The 26,596-nt window shown below is 50.8% G+C and overlaps 1 protein-coding gene across 4 annotated transcripts; it reads left to right on the top strand.

The window, feature by feature from the left end:
- The first annotated feature begins 46 nt into the window (after window positions 1-46).
- On the top strand, window positions 47-25,937 carry SRD5A1 (steroid 5 alpha-reductase 1). Of its 4 annotated transcripts, none has more exons than XM_047853511.1 (5): window positions 47-530; window positions 12,355-12,521; window positions 16,605-16,706; window positions 18,175-18,325; window positions 24,211-25,937. In XM_047853511.1, exons 1-5 carry the CDS (start codon window positions 250-252, stop codon window positions 24,290-24,292), a joined length of 783 nt encoding a protein of 260 aa, XP_047709467.1. In that variant the 5' UTR covers window positions 47-249; the 3' UTR covers window positions 24,293-25,937. The 4 variants fall into 4 exon arrangements, with proteins under 4 accessions (XP_047709467.1, XP_047709474.1, XP_047709460.1 ...); XM_047853518.1 differs by having other exon boundaries at window positions 24,033-25,937; XM_047853504.1 differs by lacking the exon at window positions 24,211-25,937 and adding an exon at window positions 23,172-24,020.
- Window positions 25,938-26,596: the final 659 nt, after the last annotated feature.

Below are 26,596 nucleotides of genomic sequence, written 5' to 3'. Positions count from 1 at the left end.
GTGCGCAGAGCGGCGAGGGGCGGGGAGCCGGCCGCGGGGGCGGGGCCCGTCGGGCGCGGTGCGTCGAGTCCCACCCGCCCGCGCGGGGCGCCTGCCCTCGGGGCCGCGGGGGGCGGAGGTGGGGCTCGGCGCCCGGCGTCTGCGGCCCGCGCCGGCCTCAGGTAACCGCACCTCCCGCCCCCTCGCCGCCGCCCTATAAGTTGCCCGGTGCGGACGCCGGGCCATGGGGCGCGCCCGCTGTCCCCCGCGATGGAGCCGGCCGAGGGCTCCCACCTGGACGCGCTCGCCTACCTGGAGTGCGCGCTGGGCTTGCTGGGCTCCGTGCTGCTGAAGCTGGTGCGCTCGGCCTACGGGCGCTACGCGTCTCCGCGCCCCGCCTGCCGCCTGCCGGCGCGGGCCGCCTGGGCGCTGCAGGAGCTGCCCTCGCTGGCCGTGCCGCTCTGGGTGTGCGCCCGCACGGCTGCCGAGCGCCTCCGCCACGCGCCCAACCGCGTCCTCCTGGCCATGTTCCTCGTCCACTACGCGCAACGGTAACCGCGGACCGGCCCGCGCCCCTCCGCCCGGCTCGCCGCCTGTGCCAGCCCCGGCGCCCTCTCCCGGGGTCCCCTCCTCACTGGTCCCCGTCCCTTCCTTCCTCCGCCCGGTGCCTCCTTCCCCGACCCTCCCTGCCGCACCTCTCCGCTCGCCCTCCCGTGCTGTCTCCCTGCTGTCCCCTCCCCCCCGGTGTCCTCTCGGGCGCCTGGACCCCCTCTCCGTCCCTGCTGCCCTCGCCCTCTACCCCGCATCTTGCAGCTCCTTCCCCGGTGCGTGCGGACGGTTCCTTTAGCGCTGTTAGTCTGGGAGAGTCGGGGAGACGGGTAGAGAGGACTGGAAAGGGAAGAGGACTGGAAAGAAGAGAAGGGCTTTTTTTGCTTTTGGTTTTGGTTTTGCCAAACTTTGGTCGAGAAATGGGTGTGTTACACGGTAAGACTGGTCCGTGTTCTCTTCTATGAAGACGAGATTCTCTGACCCAAAGGTGAATGCAGATGACCTCCAATTATCTTAGGCAATGGTTTTTGGCTCCTTTTTGTGCTTTTTCCATTTTGGTCTCATTGTAGTGGGTGGAGCTGTTTTTATCCAGCCAAGTGATCACCTGCGAGCTGGAAGCCTAGTTTTCTAGAACTGCACGCTTGGTGGTACCCCCTTTACCATACATGGACTGCATGCACTTGAAGGCATCCTGTGCAGGGACCTTCACTCCTACATTGTGCAAGGGGTCCCAAGACTGTGGGAGTAGCTTTCCAGCCAATGACCTTAAAGACGTAAAATCTGTAAGGAGATTTCCAAATGTTTTGGTAATTTAAAATGGCCGTGCCTGAAATCTTCAGGTCTCCCAGTAAGTTGGGGCTCTCTCCAGCTCTTAAGTGTTGACTTTTACACAGCTAAAACAAATGGCTGAACAAAAGTTTCAACTCAAAATTTAAAATTTTTCATTCAGGGGCACCTGGGTGTCTCGGTTGAGCGTCCAACTTCGGCTCAGGTCATGATCACGGTCCATGAGTTCGAGCCCCACGTTGGGGCTGACAGCTCAGAGCCTGGAGCCTGCTTCGGATTCCGTGTCTCCCCCTCTCCCTATTCGTCACCCACTCACGATCTCTCCCTCTCTCTCTCTCAAAAATAAACATTTTTTTTTTAATTTTCATTCAGACTTCAAACAGCTGCACAGTTTAAAAGGATGTTCTCGGCATCTGAGAGAGCTGGGTTCACTTACTCTGTAACTGGGGGCAGTTGACTTGACCTCTCTGATTTTGGGTCCCACCTCACAACACCCACTTGATAAATAGGAAAAAGGAAGCATCCGTGTGTGCCCATCTTCCGGACTGTTCTCGCTTCAGGAGTCCCTGGTTCAGTGTGTTCTCCATCTGCGTTTATGCAGGTGCTTTAAACAGGCAGAGTCAAATGTTCAACAGAGGCTTTCTGAGTCCTGTGTTCCTGACTCTCCACGATTATTCCCGTAAGCAAAATTGTCGTCCGACTGCTAGTTTTCTTTTGTAACATGTTTGAGCATTATTGCAGTTTGAACGTCGGTACAGTTCTCATGTCTGCCTACGTTTCTCCATAAACATGCTGGAACACGTGTCCGTCCGTTTTTCTAATGGCCAAAAGCAAGTTCTGGGGTCAGACTGCTATGTGGTCGGGTCAGATCCCAACCACATCACCGGGGGACATGGGATAAGTTACAAAGCTGTTCTGCACCAGGTTTCCCATCAATGAAATGGGCACAGTGATGGTGCCAGCCCGCGGGACCGGCATGCATTTAAATAAAGACAACTCCATAAAATGCCTGCACAGTGCTGGCAAATCTAAATGCTCAGTAGACAGTTAGCAACCCCGTTCCATATCACTGCAGATGGGCACATGTACATGTACTCCAGATATTGTTCGTGGATGCCTGCGGCCAGTCTCAAGTACCAACAAGAAGTTTCTGAAGACGTGACACTGAAAATGTGTAAAGGGAACACTTTACAGAACTTTGAAAGCCTGTGTTGAGCTTTTTAACTTAAAACATTATGTTTAATTGTTTCTGAGCTCACTGTAGTGGGAGACTGGTTGAATGCAGCGTCCCCTGGGGCCAGAGTCACCTTGAGCATGACAGAGCTTGACTAGACCATTCAGATAGGGGAGGCCACTGAGACTCAGAATTTGGGTGTTTTACCGGAGGCTATTGGACAAGAGGGTGTTGAGACTAAGCCCTGATTCCAATGGTTTTAAAAACGACTCCAGAGAATTTGCTAGGTCAGGCATGGGTTTTTAACCGGCTGGGCTATTTCTTTTTCTTTTTTTCTTTTCTTTCTAAAGTTCATTTATTTTTGAGAGAGAGAGAGAGAGAGAGAGTGAGCTGGGGAGGGGCAGAGAGAGAGGGAGACACAGAATCCTAAGCAGGCTCCAGGCTCTGAGCTGTCAGTACAGAGCCCGATGCGGGACTCGAACTCATGAGCAGTGAGATCATGACCTGAGCTGAAGTCAGATGCTTAACTGACTGAGCCTCCTGGGCACACCCCGACCCCCCCACCCCCCGACTTTGTTTTTATGTTTATTTGAGAGAGAGAGAGAGAGAGAGAGAGAGCGAGCACGAGCCAGGGAAGGGCAGAGAGAGGGAGACACAGAATCTGAAGCAGGCTCCAGGCTCTGAGCTGTCAGCACAGAGCCCATATTTTCAAGTCCTACATGTTATAGTACATCTATAGCCTGTGGGTTTAGGGACATTTGTTTTCCATTCTACTCAAGCAACTAATTTATTAAACGGTCATTTGACCTAAGCGAGAGCTCGGAACAGAAACGCAAACAGCATTTAGCACTTGTAAAGCATCTGGCCAACCCAGCCAGCATTTGTGCAACCCCGCCATTTGCATGGGGCCCTGCCCAGGACACAGGACTGAGGAAGACCAGACACTGTGAGCTGCGGAGGCCCTATGCTGAGCTCTGAGATCACCCAGGAGTGAGGCAGGGCCCTGCCCCAGGGAAGTTTTAGCCACCTGAAGGAGTGGGGAGGACCAAAGGCAGGTGCAGAGGCTTTCCCACCGTCAATGGGAAAGGGGGTGTTTGCTTACAGGAGAGGGGCAGCCCATGTGTCTTCATGCATTTATTCGGCACACGTTTCTGACGATTGATTAACATACCTGGCACTATACTCATTACTGGGGATGTAGAGACAAGATACTTCCTTAAGGAGTGCAGGAACGCAAGACAGAAGAATCTACAGGATCTTCTTGGCAGAAGAGTCAGAGAAGGAGGGGGAGAGGGGATAGGTGTGGGGAAGAACGTCCCGCGGCCCTGAGCACTTCCCCCATAGGCAGGAAAGGACATTTGTAGGCGCATTTTTAATCCTTGGCAGACAGCACAGTCCCACAGCCCTGGATGGTTACAGTGTGCACCTGAATCCCGTCTGCACTGAGCTCCCACGCCGATCACAGGGCTTCTGGGTCCTTGAGGGCTCGGGTGGTATCTTCTCACACCACCCTTGGTTTTGCTGTGCGTGGAGCGGTGCCTGGGGTCCTGCAGGCAAGCGCGCGCTGGCCATTGGCAGTGGTTCCCTGCGGGCACTCACCAAGCATCCGTGCGTCTGCAGAGTCCCTCGGTATGGCTCCCTAGACTGCCCTCCGCCCTCCTGTTCTGCTGCTCTCTCTCCTGCCAAGCAGGTTTTTTCAGTATTCACTGAGCCGAAGGCTGCCCTTGCTCATGAACTTCTGCTTCCCACCAGGCAGTGAGTTAGTGAATGAGGGAGTTGCTGGATTTATTCATTCGCTTGCCCGTTTAACCGTTGTCAGGAAGTCCCACTTGAGCACATGGCGCTGGTTACCACCGAGGCCCCAGTGACCACCTTTACCCTGAGGCAGAGGGAGAGAGCTGGATGGCCCCCGGAGGGCAGACTTTCAGATGCCCACAAGGCCCTCGTCATCCTAACACCCATCCCAAGGTCTGTGCCCAGCCAGATCTGTGACCTTGCAGGACCTTGATTCTGTTGTTAACCCCTGATTGTGATCCCCAAAGAATCTCCCCTACATCGACTCATCCTTTCTCCTGTTCTGTTCTGCTGGTGGCCCCTTGGGGAGAGCCAGGCCCTAGCCTCACTTTTAAATGTGGCATATGCTGGGGCACCTGGGTGATTCAGTCGGTTAAGCATCCAGCTTTGGCTCAGGTCATGATCTTATGGTTTGTGGGTTCGAGCCCCGCATCGGGCTCTGTGCTGACAGCTCAGAGCCTGGAGCCTGCTTCAGATTCTGTGTCTCCCTCTCTCTCCCTGGCCTCCCCAGCTGGCACTCTGTCTCTCTTTCTCAAAAATAAATACACATTTAAAAAATAAGTAAATAAACGTGGCATACGGCGTGTGTGATGTTAGAAGATGTCAGAAAACACTGGAGGTGGGGGATACACCGAACCCCTGGCCCTTGCCTTGTGGACGCAAATAATTTGAGAGAAAAAAACCTTTTATACAAAAGTATAGAATTACAGGTAGTGAAATATTCATCGTGTCTGTAACCTTGCCTTAAAAGCGCACAGAGCTTAATTAAGTATGTGGCCTTATAGGGATCTGTGCAGTTTGTTGCAAAAGAGTGTTCCAGAGGGGGAAAAAAAAAACCCAAACAGGAACTGATCCACATCTTGGAGGTGCTGTAGAATTCAGTGACGTCGAATTGTTGAGAAAAAAAAGTGGTGACAGCCTGTTATTAAAATGAACAACCATTCTCAGTTTTAAACGTCTAAAATGATTAAGTCGACTGTTACCTAAATGGCTGCCAAATCACCAAAAGGGGTGTTTTATTGTACCTGGGACATGATGTCCAATTGCTTTTATTTCGAGAGTCAAATCACTTGCTGGATGAACATGCTGTTTCTCTTTGCAAAAATAACTACATGCTGTTATTCTAGTTTGCTGGGAAAACATTCAGGAGATAATTCTCATAGTTCAGTTTGTGAATTACGTGGTCCCACAGCTCATATCTGGATTCGGAAACCTGAAAATCAGGGGCGCCCCGGTGGCTCCATCAGTTAAGCGTCTGACTCTTGATTTTGGCTCGGGTCATGATCTCAAGTTTTGTGGGTTCGAGACCCCCGTCGGGCTCCCGGCTGGCAGCACAGAGTCTGCTTGGGATTCTCTCTCTCTACAAATGAACAAATCAATAAAACTTTAAAACTATTAAAATAGTAAATAACTATGTCCGAAAAGAAACATTTAACATTTTAGAAACCTGAAAATCGTACCTTAAAAGTTTAAAGGATCGTGATTCCAAGTTGTTGCCCAAGTGTTGACGTCTGATGGGGATGCTTTCCCTCAGGTATTTCTCCCTCCGAGCAGACCACACCTAGCACACGGGCGTGGAGTTACTGACCAGTGAGTTGGGTTTTGTACGGCATCAGTCTCTCTGGCTTGTAGCCCAAGAAAACACTCCATGCAGCACAGGGCTTGAGAGGGCGAGGAGCACGGAGCTCTGGTCACCACTGTGCAGCAAGCACAGTGACACAGGCTAGCTTTGGTGACCTTTGTTCTTGTTGGTAATCCATTTCCCTTCCCAGGTGTTTACAGAATACTTTCTGTTTTCCTTAACATCCGGGAACTTACCTGCAGACACTCTGCGTGTCTACTTGTAGTTAATTTTGCCCGATCCTCCCTGAGCTCTTCCGATGGCGATCACAGACCTTCAGCCTGGGAAGCCTCATTTCTCTCCCTCTTACTCCTCTGGTCTGTTCCAAACGTATGAGGGGCCAGGACTTGCAATCCATGCTGGTATCACATGCAAATAAACCTGCAGTCGAAGTATGTGCTCCTTGTAGAAGACTTAGAATCGAAGGAAGCGATTAAAAACCACTTGAGGGGCGCCTGGGTGGCGCAGTCGGTTAAGCGTCCGACTTCAGCCAGGTCACGATCTCGCGGTCCGTGAGTTCGAGCCCCGCGTCGGGCTCTGGGCTGATGGCTCGGAGCCTGGAGCCTGCTTCCGATTCTATGTCTCCCTCTCTCTCTGCCCCTCCCCCGTTCATGCTCTGTCTCTCTCTGTCCCAAAAATAAATAAAAACATTGAAAAAAAAATTTTTATAAATAAATAAATAAATAAACAAATAAATAAATAAAAACCACTTGAAATTGCATCACTTAAAATGCTGACAGAATTCTAGTGTATCCTTTTCCCCCGTCTGCCATTGTCTTTAGGAGGTTTGGGGTTGTCTTTTCAAAGCAGTAAGGATGTATACAGGCATAAACGCACAATCTTGTTACCCCCTCCCTTTGTCAATCAGTATAATAACAGCAGTGTCCTTCTGGCTCAGTAGAAACACTTAACGAAAACGACCGTGTCATGTGCCGTGGGGTGGCCAGGCAAGGACGGCCCTGGCACCCCAGTCCTGCTTCTCAGTGTGTCCTGTGGATGCAGTAGATAGAACACCTGGGAAGGTGACATTGCCTGAGTGGGTCTGTCACCAAAGTCACCGTGCTCCTCTGAGCCCCCCCGGGTCCCGATCTGTTAAATAGGGTAATAGTAACAGGTTTGAAGTGTTAAAAAAAAAAAACAAAAAAAAAAAACAAAAAAAAACAAAACCATGTTGTATAGGATTAGGAGTTACTAGGAACGTTTCACCGGGAACAGTGAGAAACACGTACATCATGCTCTGTGCCCAAGCCTGTAAACTCGCCCGAGTGGGAGACAGACAGGAGCCCCACAGAGATTCTGAAAGCTCCCTGTCCAGCCCCCTCGTCAGACGTGTCCCACAGCCCTGGTGGCCCGACAGCCACAGAGATGTGCACGTTTCCGTGGCTAAACACAACTTGATGGAAAGTAAGTACTGTTTCTTTACACGGGACAGAAAGAAAGAAAATAAATAGGATATTGTTACATGGTGGAGAACAAAGCATCAGATTCAGTCCCACACTCCATCTGACGAGTTGGAAAACAGCATCTCTTTGTAGCTCCCTGGGACCTTACCGTTTCATATCCTTCAGCTCATTATCAGAACTGAACGTGGATTTGTGTAACACATCACCAAAATAAAGTATTTTTAAGTCTGAGCACGTCACAGTTTGTCTTGCAGATGATTTCGGTGTTCGGGGATTTTCAATTTCTGACTTCATACCTCTTCTCGAAGAGGGGTAGTGTTCATTCCCCACGGTTCCGTGCGGAAGGGTGCTTGTGTGCGCAGATGAGATGTGTGAGAGGGGCTGTTGACACGCGGGCCTGTCATCACCGAGGCGGCCTGGGCTCCAGAGCACCGGCTCGCGACAAGTGCCTTGTGGCTCCAGCACACGTGTCCACCTTCCTCACTGAGCCCGGCCCCGCATCTTAAAGAGATCCTATGCCTGGGGTCCACTGCAACCCTTGGTTTGCCCTTGTCCCTCTAGAGACTAGATGAAGGTTCAGGTAAAATTCATGCCCAGAAGCCCCCACACCCACCCACCATTTTGGTTCCTAGTGGGCCCAATTCAAAGAAACCCTTTAGGGGCCCCTGGGTGGCTCAGTTGGCTAAGCGTCTGACTTTGGCTCAGGTCATGATCTCGTGGTTCATGACTTTGAGTCCTACATCGGACCCTGTGCTGACAGTGCAGAGCCTGCTTCAGATCCTCTGCTCCCCACTTCAAAAATGAATAAACATTTATTTAAAACAAAAACAAAGGAAACCCTTTCTGACATGCTGCATGGACTTCCGAGGCAAAAGAAGTAGAGCTGAAAGGAATAGCCTAAAAGGAGAAAGACAATCCAAAAACTACCAAGATCGAGCAGAGTGGTTCGCCTGGGAAGGTGCGTTGCATCTGAAGACCTCAGGGCCAGGAGCACTTGACCCACGCTGGTGCACGGAGCCTTTCGGAAGGCGGGGGTGGGGGGGGAGATGTTATCTCCCCGCTTGAGGTCTGAAGGCATAGGCCGCATCGCCTGAGCCAACGTGTTCTCCTGACCTCGGTGGTTTTATGGCCAGGCCTGTGGACGTCCGGGTCACTGCTGTCCCCTCAAGGGCAGAGATAAGAGAAACAGAAGAGGTCTGTGTCGACCTTTCTGAGGCCCTATTTCCAGTCCTTGCCACTTTTCTGAAATTCACCTTCTTTGAGACTAGAGAGAAGTGAATCCTCTCCCCGGGTCCTTTACGCACGTCCTTTCTGGGCTCCCCCAGGACACTCTCTGGAGCAGATCAGTGCGACTCTCTCTCCCAATGCGTAGCTGAGGACACAGGCGTGCTGTCCCCACCTCGTGGCCCAGACGGACCCCAGACCCAAGGGGCTGGCTGCCTGCAACCTGAGTCCTGGGGTGTGGAGGAAGCGAGCTTTCTGAGGAAGGCAAAGTGACGTTTCCAGAGTGTAACTCCTATTTTCATTTCAGTTGGAGGTCAAAACTGCTTTTTTGGAAAGGGCCAGATAGTGCTTTTTCTAAGCTTTATGGACCAAGGGACAAAGTAAGGGATATTGAGAAAGAGATATTTCACAAGACGTATACTTGTAAAATTCACGCTCTGTTACCTTAGTGTGATTTTTGTAACACAGGTGTGATGGGGAGCATGGAATTCTTTATTTGGTGGGGGGGAGGGGTCACATTCCCTTTTTTGGCCTCAGAGTCAGTGTGCATGCTTCCCAATACCCACAGTAAGCATTCACCCCTTACTGCTGATGGGCAATGAGACTAGCTTTGAAAATGTCTTCACGTGTGTGGGTTCTACCAAATATTAATTTCAGTCCACAAGTTTCTCACTTTATTTATTTATTTAGAGAGTGAGTGCACACGAGCAGGGGGGAGAGGGGCATAGAGAGAGGGAGGGGGAGAATCTTAAGCAGGTTCCACGCTCAGCATGGAGCCCGACACGGGACTCGATCCCATGACCATGAGATCCTGACCTGAGACAAAATCAAGAGGCGAAATCACACTTACCTGACTGAGCCACCCAGGTGCCCCGACAAGTTTCCGATTTTATTTAAAAAAATTTTTTTTTTTCAACGTTTATTTATTTTGGGGACAGAGAGAGACAGAGCATGAACGGGGGAGGGGCAGAGAGAGAGGGAGACAGAATCAGAAGCAGGCTCCAGGCTCCGAGCTGTCAGCACAGAGCCCGACGCGGGGCTCGAACTCACAGACCGCGAGATTGTGACCTGAGCCGAAGTCGGACGCTTAACCGACTGCGCCACCCAGGCGCCCCAAGTTTCTGATTTTAATTTAACATATTCAGATTGCTCGAAAGGCATCTCTGGAATTCTAGACTCTTCTGCCGAGGGTTGTCCTTCCGAATTCTAGATTCTTCTGCCGAGGGTTGTCCTTCCGAATTCTAGATTCTTTTGCTGAGGTTTGTCCTTCCATGCATCATTACATCGTAGATGAGTCTCTTCCACTTGGCTGGTGGAAGCTCCTCAATTATACAGGGAAACAGGTTTTGAAATGTTCAAAACACACTGGATTTCTAAGCTCTGGTTTGAGCTGAGAAATCACATCCATTTCAAGTTTCTGTGAGAATGGAGATCTCGCTGCCGGTTTTGATTTCAACAGCACAGAAAGTAGTCTGGCATGACCTGTGGTTCAGACAACATCCGTTTTTGCTGAAGTGACTAACATAGCATAGGTTTTGCACAAAAGTGATATTTTGCCTTATAATTTTAGGTCGAATTCCCTGAGGAACACTATCAACTCTGCAGCAAAAAAGGCTAATTTCCAGAGCCCTTCGAAACGCAGTAATAGTGGTCGAGGGCCATTTTTCTCATAAAGAAAACGTTCAGTCTTGGCTCTGAACTGAAAATGGTGGTTAGGTCCAGGGAGGGACCATCAGGTTCGCTGCTGACACTGTTAATTCAGTCACACGCAATAGAGTTTGCCGGGAGGCTGGGGGGGGGGGGGGGGGGGGGGGAGGCAAAGTACCTGCTGATCCAGAGGGTGGCTTTCAACACCTGACATTGGCACGGGCTGTGTAAGTCTGCCAAGTTCGTTTCCACCCCCAGCAGCTACAACACCCCAGCGGATCCCACCACGGGTTGTACCGAGTCAGTGTTTCCTCAATGGCGGAGACACTGTCACCCTCAGTTGCTGCTCGAGGACCATTTAGAGCCAACTCGGCCTCGGCCCCCACCGCTCAGCAGTACAGGCAACACCCGGGACCAGGAAGACGGCTCGCTCAAACGTGGGCCTTGATTTTGGACGGTTTGCTGAACTTCACTCCTGGCGTCCAGACTCCTGGAGCTGCCGTCCTCACCGAAGGGCGAGCCCACGCTGCACGCCGTTCTGCCATCTGAACGTGCTTCTTGGCCGCAGGCGGCGAGCTCGGGGCTGGCACGCGGCTTTCCTCGGCTAACCGAAGGGGCACCGGGCAGCTTCGGTGCTTGCGGCCTCATTTGCATTTCTTCTGTAAAATTGTGTCACGCGTTTCCGTTTCCAGTTCTCCGTTTTTTTCTGACCGTCGCTTTCCCGCGTGTCGGGGACAACGCGGCAGTGACCTCTTAGTCCCGTCGTGCCAACCTCTGGCGGGGTCTCCCAGAGGAGCCCAGGCGTCATTGTGAACCACACCACTTTGCTGTCCAGAGCAGTAATAAACTTAGCCACACTCCGCCGTACCTCCCGAGCACGAAGAGCCCGCTTCCCTGTCTGTGCGGGACACGTGTGCGCCGGTAAGAGAATAAGGTGCGGGGTACAGGGACACAGGCGGCGCTCAGAATGCCGCCACACGGTGGTTTGCGGCGCTCCGAGCAGGGACGCGGACAGGTGAGGCTTGAGACGCCGCACCACAGACCGCGTGCCCCCCCCCCCAGCCCCGCCCCCCGTCCCCGGGTCTGCAGGCCTAGCTGGTGAGCAGCCCCAGGCAGGACCCAAGCAAGTGACCGTGGCCATGTTGTGGTTTGGTCAATTTTGAGGATTGTAGACCGCGTGTAATCATCGCCACATTCAAGATACAGAACGGCTGCGTTCCCGTCAATGTCCCCGTGCCTTTCCGAAGCCATCCCCCTCCCCTGACTCCAGATGTGCCTGTTACAACTTCCTAAGTCTGCTTCCGTTTCTTTCCTTAAGAGATGGCTATTCAGCCTGTCGGTTTCTCCTTGGGTCAGCTTTGGTCGCCTGTGCCTTTTAAGGATTTTGTGTATGCTGTCCAGATTGTCACATTTATTGGCATAAAGTTGTAGATGACAGTTCTTTACTATCCTCTTAAGGCCCATGGGATGTGTAGTGACGGCCCCTTTCGGTGTATTACGTATTGATGTTACAGAAGGAATTCACACTCCAGTATCGCCTCCTCTTTTCTTCACAAGGGTCACTTTCTTGTCCTTACGTTTTCTCTCCCTAAACTTTCAGTAGTGTGCTGGAACAGAGGAATGTGGCCTTTGAGTTACCTGGGTTTACACTTGAGCTCTGTGACCTCGGACCGATTGCTTAACCGCTGTGAGTCCGTTCTATCTCCCTACCCTCCCCCCGCCCCCACCAAGAAGGTGTAATGGTGTTTCCTGTGCGGGTGTCTCTGAGTGCTGTGAGTGAGGTGGTGAGTGCTCAGTGAATACAGCCAATGTGCTGACTGATGACATGATGGTGTCCCCACATCCCACTGCTCAGACTAGAGCAAGGGAGGATCGTGCACATTGCGAGAGCCTCTGGAAGCCTTCGGTTCTCTCTCAGCGTGTCTGTTTCCCATTCTGTATCATTAGAATCCTGAGTTTGCGCACCGTGATGAGCATTACTGGAACATGGTGAACTCTTGATTGAGGAATTCTGCTTTGAACATAGTAAATGAGGACCAGTAGTACTGACGATGACTTATGTACAAGGAAGGAAGCAAGATGAAAAACCCAAGACTTTAAAGAGAATTGCGGAAATGATGTTCTGGACCATCGGTCTGTGTTTTATTTAAATTTGTTTCTGTTTCATGTTTCCTAAGGTCCTTGATTTTCCCGTTTCTCATCCGAGGAGGAAAGCCGATGCCCCTGTACACGTGTATGTTGGCGTTCACGTTCTGTGTCTATAACGGCTACTTGCAGAGCAGATATTTGAGTCAGTATGCGGTGTATGCGCATGACTGGGTCACTGATCCCCGATTTCTAGTAGGTGAGTGTCGCCCCGGTGATGCATTCTGTCGTTCGAGTCATAACTCGGATTGTAACGTCCCGGTGGCTCCTAGATAGAAAGCCCACGCCTGTTGAGCGAGAGAAAAGTCTGTGACGGTCCATGACCTGGCGGCAAGGAGGCCGAGCGCCGGAGGGAGAGTCAGGCGGTCCCAGCAGCAGCATGTGACACAAATGCCTGGTACCATCGCCCTCTCGGCACTAAAAGCACAGATACCTGTCCCTAAAGCGAGCCTGAAAATAGCAGCGGGCAACAGGCTCCAGCAGAGAGAACAGCAGACTACGACTGTGGGGCGTGGACGCTAACTGGCCATGTCATCCAACAGAGTCGTCAAATCAAGCCTCCCACGGTTTCCTCCAAAACACGAGAAGAAGTCAGACCGGGTCGCCTTCCAACGAGGCAGGAAGAGTTTTCTGATTATACTAACTTGAATAAACTCTTAGGTTTGCGAAGTTTTCAATTTTTTACCGTCCTTATCGGTGAATGTAAATTACCGTACATTTTCAAGTCCTAATTATAACCTCGTAAGTTCTGAGCCAAAAGGAAAATAAAACAGCAGCAGTCAAAAAGATTGGCAAGCGTGTGAAAGAATACGTCCTCTCGAGGCCCTTGTGTATAAGGAGATTGCTTCTAAGTTTCAGAGCGCCCCGTGGCTCCCGGCTCCAGCCCCGTGACACGGCCTTCCCTGTCCACTGGCCTCTGCGTGAATGTCTGATCATGGAGAGCCTCACGCTGGGGTGCTGCTTTGTTGATGACGAGGCGTGTTTATGTTTCTCGATCATATTTTTTTCTGTGAGTTGAAATTCTCGCTCATCATGCCTGGGCATCATGGCCGTGGGCGTGTGCCCCCCCCCCCCAACCCCGCCAGATGAAGGATGGGCAAGAGAGTCCCCGAGGGGCTCGGCAGCTCCACAAGCCTGTGCCTCCACGAAATGCCAGACCCACGTTATGTTGTGGGTGCAGTGCCCCCAGATGCTTGCTTTCCTCACCCACCGTTTGACTACCTGATTTCCTTCTGCCCAACCAGCAAGAGAAGGAGGAAGAATGGGCTGTGGTCGCCCTGTGGAGAAGATCCTGTTCTCTGCCAGGAGCCACACACATGCTTCCTGCCGCCCCACGTTCCTGAAAGGGCAGAGATTAGGGTCCTTTCACACGCACAGGGACGATCCGATGGCTAAACACCTGCTCAAGATCTAAACTGAGTAAATAGCGGAGCCCGGGGTTCAGCCATTTCACTGTCCTGGTGCCCCCAGAGCAGGCGGTGAGGGACAAGGGTAGGGAAGTTTTAACAAAGGGATACTCAAACGTTTATTTGAGTTTCTCCCACAAATCATTTCTGTGATGAGTTGTTTGGCTACTTTTGATGAACCACGGCAAAGCAAAGAATCCTCTTGGTATGTGAATTTCAGTGTCGTTTGCAATAGCAGGGCAGACAGACCCCGTCACCTGCAGGTGTCGCCGAAGCTGGTCTAAAATTAAAGACTCCACTAAATTGTATGCAAACCTCTCAGCTTCTCTACCGTTGAACAGAAGGAATCAGAAATGAAAAAAATATATGTAACGGTTGGGAAACAAACAGGGCTACTTTTTTGGTGTTCTATTTATTTCATAGAGTTTATAGTTTTTGTAAGGAGATAAACATGAAATGACGTGAATATTTAGCAGCATTTATGATTCTTACCATGAAGAACTAAGCAAATAGCAATAATAGTAATATCCTAACAAAAAGTTTTTCAGAGCAGTGAAAGTGGTTAACGTAAAAGATTACATACCAAGACTTTACGATTCCTAAAAACAGTTCAATGTGTAGCTTAGATGAGCGCAAATACTAGCTTTCTTAACAACCTGGGTGATAAAGGGAGCTTATCTCCGAGAAGAGAAATATAGTCAAACATGGAATTGTGAGAACATAATTCTTCCTGGAACCACAAACTGTGGGACAGGTCACCTGGAGGTGACATACTGAAATGCAAGACAGGTATCGAATCGACTACAAATTTATGGATCTAGTAAGTGACTTATAATACATATTGCAAAATTTGGTATGAACTCCATAGAAAAACCTGCCTACAGGGGCGCCTGGGTGGCTCAGTCGGTTAAGCGTCCGACTTCGGCTCAGGTCATGATCTCACGGTCCGTGAGTTCGAGCCCCGCGTTGGGCTCTGTGCTGACAGCTCAGAGCCTAGAGCCTGTTTCAGATTCTGTGTCTCCCTCTCTCTCTGACCCTCCCCCGTTCATGCTCTGTCTCTCTCTGTCTCAAAAATAAATAAATGTTAAAAAAAAAAAAAAAAAAGAAAAACCTGCCTACAATTGGTGCAATCGGAAGGAAGAAATTTTCCAGAAAATTCCAGAAATGTTCTGGTCCTGGCTGTGGACCAGAATGTGTCACGTGTCCCTGTTGTAACTGACAGATGATTCCATGCCACTAGGATGACTGGGGACTCATTACTGACCAGGCTACTCCAGTTGTATGTTTCCTTGACAATGACTTGAACTCCACCAATAAGCACCGTCCCACCTTCGCATTTCTCTAGTGTCAGAGAGTGATCAAACTAAGTCAAGTTATTCCTTTTCTAAAATTTTTTTTTTAACTTTTATTTATTTTTGAGACAGAGAGAGACAGAGCATGAACGGGGGAGGGGCAGAGAGAGACGGAGACACAGAATCGGAAGCAGGCTCCAGGCTCTGAGCCATCAGCCCAGAGCCCGACGCGGGGCTCGAACTCGCAGACCGCGAGATCGTGACCTGAGCCGAAGTCGGCCGCTTAACCGACTGAGCTACCCAGGCGCCCCAAGTTATTCCTTTTCTAAAACACTATTGGGCATTTTACCTCTTCTTGTTGGAATGAAGACACGTGATACTAATAAATCTCCTTTTTTTAAATTGTTTTTAATGTTTTTATTTTATTTTTGAGAGACAGAGAGAGACAGCATGAGTCAGGGAGGAGCAGAGAGAGAGGGACACGCAGAATCCGAAGCAGGCTCCGGGCTCCGAGCTGTCAGCACAGAGCCTGACGTGGGGCTTGAACCCACGGACCGCGAGATCATGACCTGAGCCGAACTCAGACGCCTAACCGACTGAGCCACCCAGGCGCCCCAATAAATCTCCTTTTTAAGTGATGAACAACCTCTGAAGGCTTTTCAGAGCCAGCGAGGAAACACCCAGGACGCTACTGGATGTCCAGAGTAGCCGTGGAGCCAGCAGCAGAGGATGCTGTGGGGAGCAGGGGGTGTGACTGGCGAGTGGGCAGGTGGGTGGCAGGCGAGGCCGTGGATGTGCAGGAACCTGTTCCAACAGGGCTATAGAGAAAGAAAAGTGGAGTGCTGGAAATGAGCTACCAGGAACCACCACCCCGGGAGCCCGTGTGCAGCTAGCCCGTCGGGGGCGGGGGCGGCGTGTGCCACACGAGGAGGCCGGCCACACCGCGCGTGTTTTCCGCGAGGACCTAGTGAATCTTGTGGGCCGCCCCACGGATGGCGACGCTACCTCTCCCTGGAAAGGAGCCCTGTGCCGGGGTCCTAGGTCATGTCCAAGCATGCCAGCCCTTAGACGTGGGCCACGAGGTCCTCGTGTTTAGGGCAGGTTCGATTACACAGTAGTGGTATTAGAAAAACAGACCTCTAGGGGCACCTGGGTGGCTCCGTCGGTTGAGGGTCTGACCTCGGCTCAGGTCATGATCTCGCAGTTCGTGAGTTCGAGCCCCGCGTCGGGCTCTGTGCCGGCAGCTCAGAGCCTGGAGCCTGCTTCGGATTCTGTGTCTCCCTCTCTCTCTGCCCCTTCCCAACTCTTGCTCTCTCTCTGTCTCTCACAAATAAATAAATGTTAAAAAAATTTTTTTAAGGAAAAACAGAACTCTATTTAGCAGACCTAACAGCAGTGCTGTGTAAATTATTTTTCTAAATGAAACATCATATTAATTATAATGATTTTTACTGTCATTTGTGGCTAACGTGGTTTGCTAATAGTGAATAGAACAGATTATAGTAACACCGTTCATTCAGGCTTGGGTTTGTGAATTTCGTAGTTTATTGATCATAATACTCTTGCGTATTTTCTTATCTTTAGGTTTCTGCTTATGGTTAATAGGCATGCTCATAAACATCCATTCCGACCATATCCTGAGGAATCTCCGGAAACCAGGGGAGACTGGATATAAAATACCAAGGGGTACGTACTGAAAAATGGAGAACTGGTTCTCAAGTCATTTCACACGATGCCTCGCTGTTGCAGTTTTGTCAGGATCCAATAACTAAAGCATAGTATTGGCTGCAGGTTTTTGACATGAGTCACAAGTATTGATGGCAATCGCTGTGACCGTTGTTTTATCAGATTCTGGCGAACTGAACGGTTATTAAGGAAAAAGGAAACTAGTCCTATCTGTGCGACAGCATAGACTATAGACAACCAGTCCTCTCTCCGCAAACAATTAAAATCATTGGGTAACGGTGTTTTTTTCATCTTTTAAAATGCATCCACGCGGTAGGATGGTAGAAAGGAAGTCATAATCATCGAGAGGGCAAAACCTGGGTGAATGTCGGAGGCCAGGGCACATCTCGTGAGAGTCCATACCCACCAGCGGCCCTCACGTAGGTTTGTGGCCCAAACGTGCACCTCAAGCCGTGAATTAGGACCCACGTGACCCTAGGGAGGTGGTGCCTCATGCACATAGCCTGTACAAGCCCAGATCCCTCAGGGGACCTGCCTTTAACCCAGGCCTCAGGGAGCCCGATGGACCACATGCCACACAGTAAGGGCCACACTCAAAAGTGGCAGAACCCACGAGAACATGTGCTACCACGAGATCTTAGAGTTAATAGAAACAGATCATAAAGTGATTACCTAATCGTTTAATAACTAAGAGGGATTGACCTTATGAGAAAAGGAGTAATATACGATAGAAAGAACTAAGTAGATACAAGACAGAAAGCAAGACAGCTTCTGAAACTGAAAAATGTTAAATACTCAGGAGGTAAAACTAAAATGCCAAGGGCCCATGACCAGGACTGTCTCCACCCCCAGTCTGACTTCTGGCCCCTCTCACCTGCTCTGGTCCTCCTCACGGCCCACCTCCTGCTGTATGCCACGCTTTCCTTGTGCATCACGTTGGGGTTTAATGTTCTAGAACGGGAGGCAGGGTCTTGTCCCAGTTCACCCCGAGCACCTAGAGCAGGGCCTGGTCTGTGATGTAGATTGAAGGGTCTGTGAACATTGAGGAGGGAATGAACGAAGGACGGAAGGAAGGAGTCTGCCCTTGAAAATTATTATTTTCTTCCACTTTGGGTCCAGGGCCCTGTACAGGTCCGTCTTCTTAAGCTGGTTCGTTAATTGTTATCCTGTGTTCTCTGTGTTTACTTGGGTGTTACCAGTGTGATTCATGAACTAGTGAAGGGATTTTAAAAGGGTAGTTTTTTATATTCAGATAAATGCATAGCTATTCATACAGGTTTATGCCACCAGAGAGTGTGGTATGAGACAGTAAAACTAGTAATGTTGGGTGTTTCATTCACTCAAATTCTCTGAGTTGTTTTTCCCGGAGTTGGATTTATGTTCTCCAGGTACGTATCCACTGCTGCCTCGTAGGTCAGTAACGTATCACGTTGTCGGAAACGCCCCACTTGCCTGTGTGTCTTTGCAGGAGGCTTATTTGAATACGTAACAGCAGCCAACTACTTTGGGGAGGTGGTCGAGTGGTGTGGCTACGCCCTGGCCAGCTGGTCCGTTCAAGGCGGGGCCTTCGCGGCCTTTACCTTCTGTATTTTAGTCTCCCGAGCACAGCAGCACCACCAGTAAGTTCTAAAACACTCTTGGCACATTGCGTCTGTTCTCGGGCCTCATTCTAACAATTTTCAGTTCCATCTTTGAAATGTTAATGTGCGTTTGAATTGCCAAAGCCTAGCGTATACCGTGGGTTAGCCGACCAAGCGCAAAACCACGCACACGTCCCAAGAATAACCTGTTCCGAGGGACCGACAGGTACACGTCAGCATCATTATTTGCTCCGCCCCTACTCTGAGCCTCCTCGAATTTTTGCCGCTGGGCCTGATAGTCAAGTGAAATGTCAGGCAGGGGACCCGTGGTCTGACTGGGAACCCGCGGTTTACGGTAGAGAATGCTGACCGCCAGGGACAGGGCGCAGAGGAGTGCCGTGCTCAGGAAGCCTGACTTGGCCATGCACCCGGCTCCTTCATGCAAGCGTCCTGTGCCCTGCAGCCCCGCGGTCCCTGTCAGGCTCCCGGGCTCTGTGCACCCTCGAAATCACGTGGTTTTCCAAAGTGCAGGGCCATAACCTCTATCCAGTCCCCAGAAGGGCCTGTCACCATTTGACCAACAGGAATGCATATAAAACAGTCTAAGGCTGTTAAAGCTGACGTGAACTTAGGGAGAGCCTTGCCCATCCAACACGTGAAGAGATGAGGCTCCGTGAACGAAGCCTCAGGCTTCTTGGAAGGGAGACATCTCAGGGGGCGCCTGGTTGGCTCAGCTGGTTGAGCATCCGACTCTTGATTTCAGGTCAGGATCCCAGGGTCATGGGATTGAGCCCCATGTCCAGCTCTGCACTGAGTGTGGAGCCTGCTTGAGGTTCTCTCCCTCTCTCTCTCTCTCTCTCTCTCTCTCCCTCCCCCGCCCTTTGCCCCTCTTCTCTGTTCATGCTCTCTCTCTCTCAACAAAACAAAACAAAAGATTAGAAGGGAGAGATCTCAGGCCTTCCCCTGATGCCACAGCGATGATGGAAATATGGCACAGGTACTCACCCTGGTGCCCACGTCGATCGCTCGTGCCCTCCGAGCTAGACAGGGCGCTGCCCTGCTTCCCTGGCTTCATTCACCCAAAAACATTTCCTGGAGGCCTTTGATGCTGGCAGTCATCCATAGAGATGCAATGTTGTCTTCCTTCATGGCGTTTGTCACCGCTTGGGAATGAGGAAGAAGGAAAAAGCCAACAGAAGAATAGATTGGTATCATGGCATAGTGGAAAACACACAGACTTTTTAGAGCCAGAATTCCCAGGTTTCTTTCCAGGCTCACCACGTATTTAAAGATGCAGAGGATTATTACTGGAGACACTGACGAGAACGGGCAGAACCGGACTGTCGGTTTAGCTAATATTTGTGGACATTACCCCAGAAGCATGCGAGTTGAGATCGTAGGAGCACTACCCCACGTGGCCAGGTGCTCCGTTGTGCCCCATACCGACAGCAGGGACCTGGGCCCAGGACCCGTCTTCATCCAGAGCTGCTGAGAAGGACGGGGGCAGAGAAGAGCCCCCACCATGGAGGGCTCAGGAGGGGGACGCACTGTGAAAAGTGGCCGAAAACAGGATGATTTGCTATGATGGCTTGAGTGGTGTGTCCCCCTCCCCGAAATAGGTTGCCATCCTAACCCACGAAAGTGACCTTATTTGGCAATAGGGGTCGTCACAGATGTAATTCATTAAGGGGAGGTCACACTGGAGTAGGACTGGTGACTTTACCAGGAGGGAAGTCAGGACACGCACACAGGTCACGTGAAGACATGTGGACGGCCGTGGGAGGGTGCAGGCAGGGGATGCGCTGACACCACGAACCGAGGCTGCCAGAAGCCGGAAGCTGGAAGAGGCAGAGCTTGGGAGGGAGGACAGTCCTGCCCACCGCTCCACCTCAGACTTCTGGCCTCCGGACCTGGGAGAGAATACATTCCTGTTGCTTGAAGCCCCCCAGGGTGTGGTCCTTTGTTACAGAAGCCCCAGGAAATGGGACACCAGCCTTTCAGCCATTTAAAATCAATTGGGCCAGAACTGAAGGCAACACGTATGAGTTCTGAAGCCCTCCTTCCTCCTCTGCCGATGATGCCACACCAGGATGCCTTCAGATCTCGTGCTGATGCAGAATGCGTCTTTCGTAGAAAGCATTTCGTACAAAAATAACAGTGACCACAACAGTCAGTGGATCTTGGCCCAGCCTGATGGTCCTGTGTTGCTGGGGACCTCTCCTCCCCTCCGCCCCTCCGCCCCTCCGCCCCTCCGCCCCTCCTTGTTCCTCCTCTTCCCCCCTCCCCTCCTCCTTCCTCCTCCTCTTCCCTTCCTCCTCCTCTTCCTCCTCCCTCCTCCCCCCTCCTCCTATCCCTCCTCCCCACTCTGCTCCCCCTTCTCCTCCACTCCTTCCCCTCCTCCTCCTCCCGCTCCTCCTCCTCCCGCTCCTCCTCCTCCCCTTCCTCCTCCTCCCCCCCTTCTCCCCCTCCTCCCCTCCCTCCTTCTCCCCTGGCAGGGGCCCGAGACCACCTTCTCATGAGCAGCATCACCTCTGGAGGAAGATGCTATTCTTGAATGTTTGTTACATTAGACAGTAAGAAGCAAATATTGGCTAGTTTCTAATAGTAGAAGCACATGAGATAATACTGATATTTTAAGAAATTGGATCAGAGGAAGATTGAACAAAGAGCATGCCAAGTCAGTTGTAAAGATGTTTTCTCAAATGAAAACAGGAAAATCTCTCTTCAACATTTGAATAGGAAACATATAGAAACAGAAATAAATCATTTCATTTTCCAAATGAGAGTCTAGGGTACTAAAAACCCAAATGTATTCTTGGCGGAAAGCTTCATGAGTTGAAAGGGCTCTTTTTCATTCATTCGCTACTTACTTATATTGATGTCAGTGCAAACCCGATTTTAATTGCTGAAAAACTAATGAATTCAGCTTAGTGGCAGTATGTTCAGAAATGTTGGATTTATAAGCTGAGGACAAAATAAAAGCCATCCTTTTTTTTCCTTTAATAATCCAATGAACCCAGCTAATTAAACTAAAAGAAAACAATCCATGGGGCCCTTCCGAGCACTGTATTTGACTTATTATAATGTTCTCAAAGCAGTATTTTACTAAACGAATTTATTTCTATAATTAGATGTGAGGGATTTAAATTCACAGATAATTTACCGATAATTAAGCTCTAGGTTGGAAACATCGGGTCAGCTGTGCCGAGTTGCTAGCAAACTGTTTTGAGGGCAAAATGTCGAGGAATTAGAAAGACGACTGTTTTCATACCGTTCTCGTCCCCTCCAGCCCCTAGCAGCCGTGCTCATTAGTGGAGCGACGTTCTTGGTGCCCAAGCTTCTGCCGCGTCCCGCCAAGTGTGCTAGCCTGTGTGCAGATGTTTGCTTGTTCACACCAAAGTCCTGCAAGTTGGAGGCCAGCCGTCGAGGGCAGCCTTGGAGAAGGGACTCTGTTGAAATAAAATAAAGAAATATGCAGTGTTTCCCCAGTACGTTTTTTTTTTTTTTTAATATTTATTTATTTTTGAGAGAGAGAGAGAGAGACTGCAAACAGGGGAGGGACAGAGCAAGAGGGAGGCACAGAATCCAAAGCAGGCTCCAGGCTTCGAGCTGTCAGCACAGAGCCCAACTCAGGGCTCGAACCCACGAGCTGTGAGATCATGACCTGAGTCGAAGTTGGACTTTGAGCCGCCCAGGTGCCCTCATCCCATTAAATTTAATGTCACTTAGAAAAATGAAGTCAGCACGTCTTCAAGACACTATGACAGATGACATAATGACCTAAACATACAAGGACACACCAGAATATGTTTATGAAAGACTTCCTCTCTCACAGCTCCCATCACCAGACTTTAACAGAAGACATGACTTGTGAGCACTTGGAGGACGCTTCTTGTCTTGTCAGTGGCCTATGTCCACCAGGGGAAGACTTGTTCGAGAGGAGCTTGGGGACACTTTGGCTGTTTGTGAGCCGGAAAAACAGTCAATGCTTTAAAGAATAACTTAGTAGACGCCAAATGTGATGCAGTGGGCATCCGTTCGTCAGGGGCATCTCACTTTCCACCCTAGTTCGGGCTCCGCGAGAATAAAATCAAGACAAAAAATTCATGTCGGTGTCACCTAAGCGACACCTTCGATTCTAGGGACAGAACAACAAGGGAGAAAAAGAGTAGAAATGGTGTTGCCCTCCCTTTAAAAAGACTGATACATACGCACGTCTATGTATCTTAAGATACAGTCTCTCGAGGTGGATTTAAGATCCCAGGGATGTACGCGAATGAGAGAAGCTGAATTAAAAGTAAATTTTATTTCTATATGTTGGTTTCTGTGAGATGAATTTAACACATTTGACAAACCCGCCCGTCCTCATCGGGGGAGAAAAGTCTGACGCAGTCCGACGTCATACGGAGCTCAGCCGCTCATGCGACAATCCCGTGGGCGTGCGTGGGCCTCGCTGCCCTGGTTTCGCGGATTTTGAACTGCCCTTTGCTCCCGTGCGCAGTGCGTGGCGCTGCTGAAGGTCCCAGGTCCTAGCAGGCGTGGTCCGTTTGGCTTCTAAATAACGTAGATTTCTCGCAGATCTAGAGGCCAGAGGTCTGGGGTCAGGGGCCAGGATGGTGGAGTTCTGGTGAAGGCCACTCTGGGTTGCGGAGGGTACCGTCCCTCTGTGCCCTCACGTGATGGGGGTGGGTGGTGGGGGGCTTTTTTATCGGACCGGAGGACAGGATCCCATTCCTGAAGGCTCCACCTCCCAAAGGCCCCACCCCCTAATACTGCCACAACATATGAATTTGAGGGTAACCAGAGAGCATGCGGCACCTTTTCCCGTACTTGGCGTTGCAGTCGTGAGCGTCCCACGCTGAGAGGCAGGCGCCCTTGTCTCCAGGCAGGTCACTGATGTGGAAGAGAAGGGCTGTGACCGTGGCCTCGCGACAGAAGTGACGCTTGCTCCAGAGTCCACCCACCAGCTTCCCACTCGGTGGCTTTCCGGCCGTTGGAAGCGCACCCAGCAGGCAGACACGCTGGGGCTCCCCATTCGCAGACTGACTGTGAAACTTACCTGAAACCGGCAGATTTTGCCGATTCCCTGGCCGCTGGCTGTTGCCACCTGTTTCTGCCCTGTAAACAAACAGTCGCTTTCCACCATGAGTTTATCTGTTGTGCTTATGGAAACTCCTTCTCTTCTGCCCATTTCTCCATCTCCTCAAGTTACTTGAAGTTTTCACTCCATCCACTTAGCCGCCGCCCTCCCCAGCCAGCCAGTACCTCGGAACCAACGGGTGTCAGCCTGGCTGGTGTCCTTCATACCAAAACTGAAAATACCTGTTTGTTCCGAGTGCAGGGTCCCTTTGCGTTCTCCCAGCTTTGTCTGAGAGCTCCCGGGTGCGTGGCTGGGCGCACATCTCCCCCACCCCGGTCTGGAGGCACGGTCCTCTCCTGGGGAGACTTCCTGCGGGAATCTGAGTCACCACAAGTGCCGGTCCTCTGCCCCAGTCTGCATGCTCCCGGGGTCTGCAGACCTTGCCCCCCCCCCCCCCCCTCCGCTGCATTGATCGGCACCCTCACACGCCAGTAACCTTCGTGGCCAGCATGAATCCTGCTTTCGCGACACAGGCAGAATCAAACTGTGCACCTGAAATGCCGAACTTTTTATTACTACTTTTAAAAATCTCTGTACTCCTGCATAATGAAAAGTGACAAAATCATTTCCTTTTCTTAGTGTGTTTTCTTTTTTGTCTGATTTTAGGTGGTACCTTGAGAAATTTGAAGATTATCCAAAGTTCAGGAAAATTATAATCCCGTTTTTGTTGTAAATTTGTTGTCAGTGGATGGTCTCCGACTTGCCGCGTTTCAGTGATGTTTCTCTAGGGATCGTGTAAATGAATTGCTTTCTGTCATTTTCCTGTTCCTTCATCTGTTTCAAGATTTGCTCTAGGAATGTGTTCCTGGCAAGTGCATAAGCTGCCTAACACCAAGCTAATGAGACTGAAATGCAGGCTGGAGTAGCGGGTTGCACGCCGGCTCGAGAATCTGCAGCTCTGGGTCATTCCCGCTGACCACTTCTCGGATTTTGGAGTCTCCTCTTTTGGCTGCATACAGCTAAGTGAGCACAAGACCAGGAATACGAGCCATTTCTGACGGCCTCCGTGGACCGAAACATGTCACTGCCCCTGTACCTACCCATTCCAACCATCAGTTCAAGGCCGGAGGTGATGTCGCCCCCTCCCCTGATAAAGGCAGAACTGTCTCCATGGTCCCGCTCACCCCGCTGGGTCAGCGAGGCCAGGGGGGCACCCAGAGTGGTCCCAGCCCCAGGGAAACGTCCAGGCTCTCACTGGGGTGCTGTGCAGCAGAGAACTCGGGGGCAGAGAGAGGAGACACGGGACCAGCTGAGGCCTGGACAAGAGGCCTCCGGCACCTGCGGCACCCTGGCTCCCCGGGTGACTAGACTACAGGGCAGGGGGCTGTGTGCACTCATGTGAGGGGTAAGGCGCTCTGTCCCCCACTGAGAGGACTTCTTGGAGGCCCTGGTGGGAGCAGGGAGCCCCCTTGTGCTGATCACCACAGGCACCAGCAGTCTCTGGTTTAAGATGATTTTTCTTCCTTCCAGGTAGAACTAGCAAGTTTTAAAGCACTTTTTTCTCAGTACCCTCAGTATCCCAAAACAGTGTCTTGAAACAGAATGTCTTACTCTAGATGCCCTTGAGAGGTCCGCGGAGGTAAATCATAGGAATAAAATGGACCACATACTGCCTGATATGTAAAAGATAGCTCAGAAGGCTGAGAATTTGTAAAAGAAATCTAACAGAAGGCTACTAAATCTCTGGGCCGCTCTGTGAAGCTCTGATGGGACCGGTGGCGGAGGTCCCCTCCTGGCTGTGGCGGCAGTGCCTCAGTGGCCACCGCGTCTGTGGAGCCAGAATCTGCAGGAGCAGGGGAGGAAGGAGGAGACTGTTCACGCTGATCTGCTGACCTGCTAGGTGGGTGGCTGGGGGCATCCAGAGCATGTGCGGCCCCAGAGCCCCCCATGGGCTCCCCGACCCCTCTCCTGGCTGACCTTCGCAGCCACGGTCTCGCCCCTCTCGAGGTTTTATGTAGGAGCCATGTTCTCGGTGTTAGTGATTTGTGGAGTTTTCGTTTGATTTCAGAATTACGCAGCCAACGTCTCCGATGGAGCTATGCTTCATTGTAACTGGGGACAGACGTTTTTGAAGAGAAATTTTGGTATTCAATGCACTTCGTTCCTTTTTCTGAGCCTTTTCCAATTACTTGAGAACACGAAGCAATAAATATTTTGGATCTCCTCGGGAAAACTCAAAAGTCCAAGCAAGTCACGATGGATTTGGGCTGCTGTGCTCTGGAAGGCGCACGTGGCCGGGAGAAGGATGCTAGTCTGAGAGCCGGAGAAGCTCGCTGTGATGTTTTTCTCCTTTTGTGAACGGCCCGAGCGAAGGAATGCTTGGGTTGACTCAGGCTTTGATGTGTGGTTCATGCTTTCACCCGCCCGCACTGGGTGGACGATTGATAGGAACAAATCTTCCATCTTGTCTCTCCGCCCTCCATCCATTTCCTAAAAACTGCCACTTAGCAAATTGTCATCAATTACTGTGTTAATCATAACAAGGAGATTAATAAAATTACTTCAAGCCCAGTCGTTTTGTGTTCAGGGTTACTGCAGTGTCTCGGCACGTCTTCACTCCACAAACTCACGCCGTATCGTTGTGCTGAGCCCGGACACCTGCTTCTCCTCAATGTCCCCATTCCATCGTGTCAGATATGATGACGCGTCTCTGGTCCTCGGCAGAGCTGAGGGACACTCTGTAAATGCCGTGCCTGCCTGTTCAGGTAGTTCTTCGGTATCTGACGGTTTGCTCATTGTGGATGACAGTGCGTCCCCAAGCACGTTTTGTAACGAGGATAAATGAGCACCATCGGTGTTCACGTGTTTGTCCTGCCAGCCCAGCCTCTGGGGGCATTTTGTGCATCCCTGCCATTCTCTCCGGTTAAGCTCCGGTTCTGGAGCATCACCGTCCCACCATCCGCAAACCTGTCACGTTCTTGTTTAGCGGTACTTGAGGCTGCTGTTTCTGCTGTCGCTTGCTTCCTATAGTAACAAGAAATTCGAGAACAATGCTGAATAATAAAGGGGATTGTCAGGATTCTTGTGCGATTTTAACAGCAGTGCCTTTCTGTGAGATTACGGTTTAGAACGTCTCTTTTATTTTCTTACTTGGTCATTGGTCTGTTTTCTACTGGAGCCAATGGAATTGTTTCTTTGCTTTAAAAAAAAAATCTGCAATATTTCTCTTG

The sequence above is a fragment of the Prionailurus viverrinus genome, chromosome A1, assembly GCF_022837055.1.
Source record: "Prionailurus viverrinus isolate Anna chromosome A1, UM_Priviv_1.0, whole genome shotgun sequence".
Taxonomy (NCBI): Eukaryota; Metazoa; Chordata; class Mammalia; order Carnivora; family Felidae; genus Prionailurus; species Prionailurus viverrinus.
The sequence above is the reverse complement of the archived record's forward strand: the minus strand, read 5'-3'. Positions and strand labels throughout refer to the sequence as shown.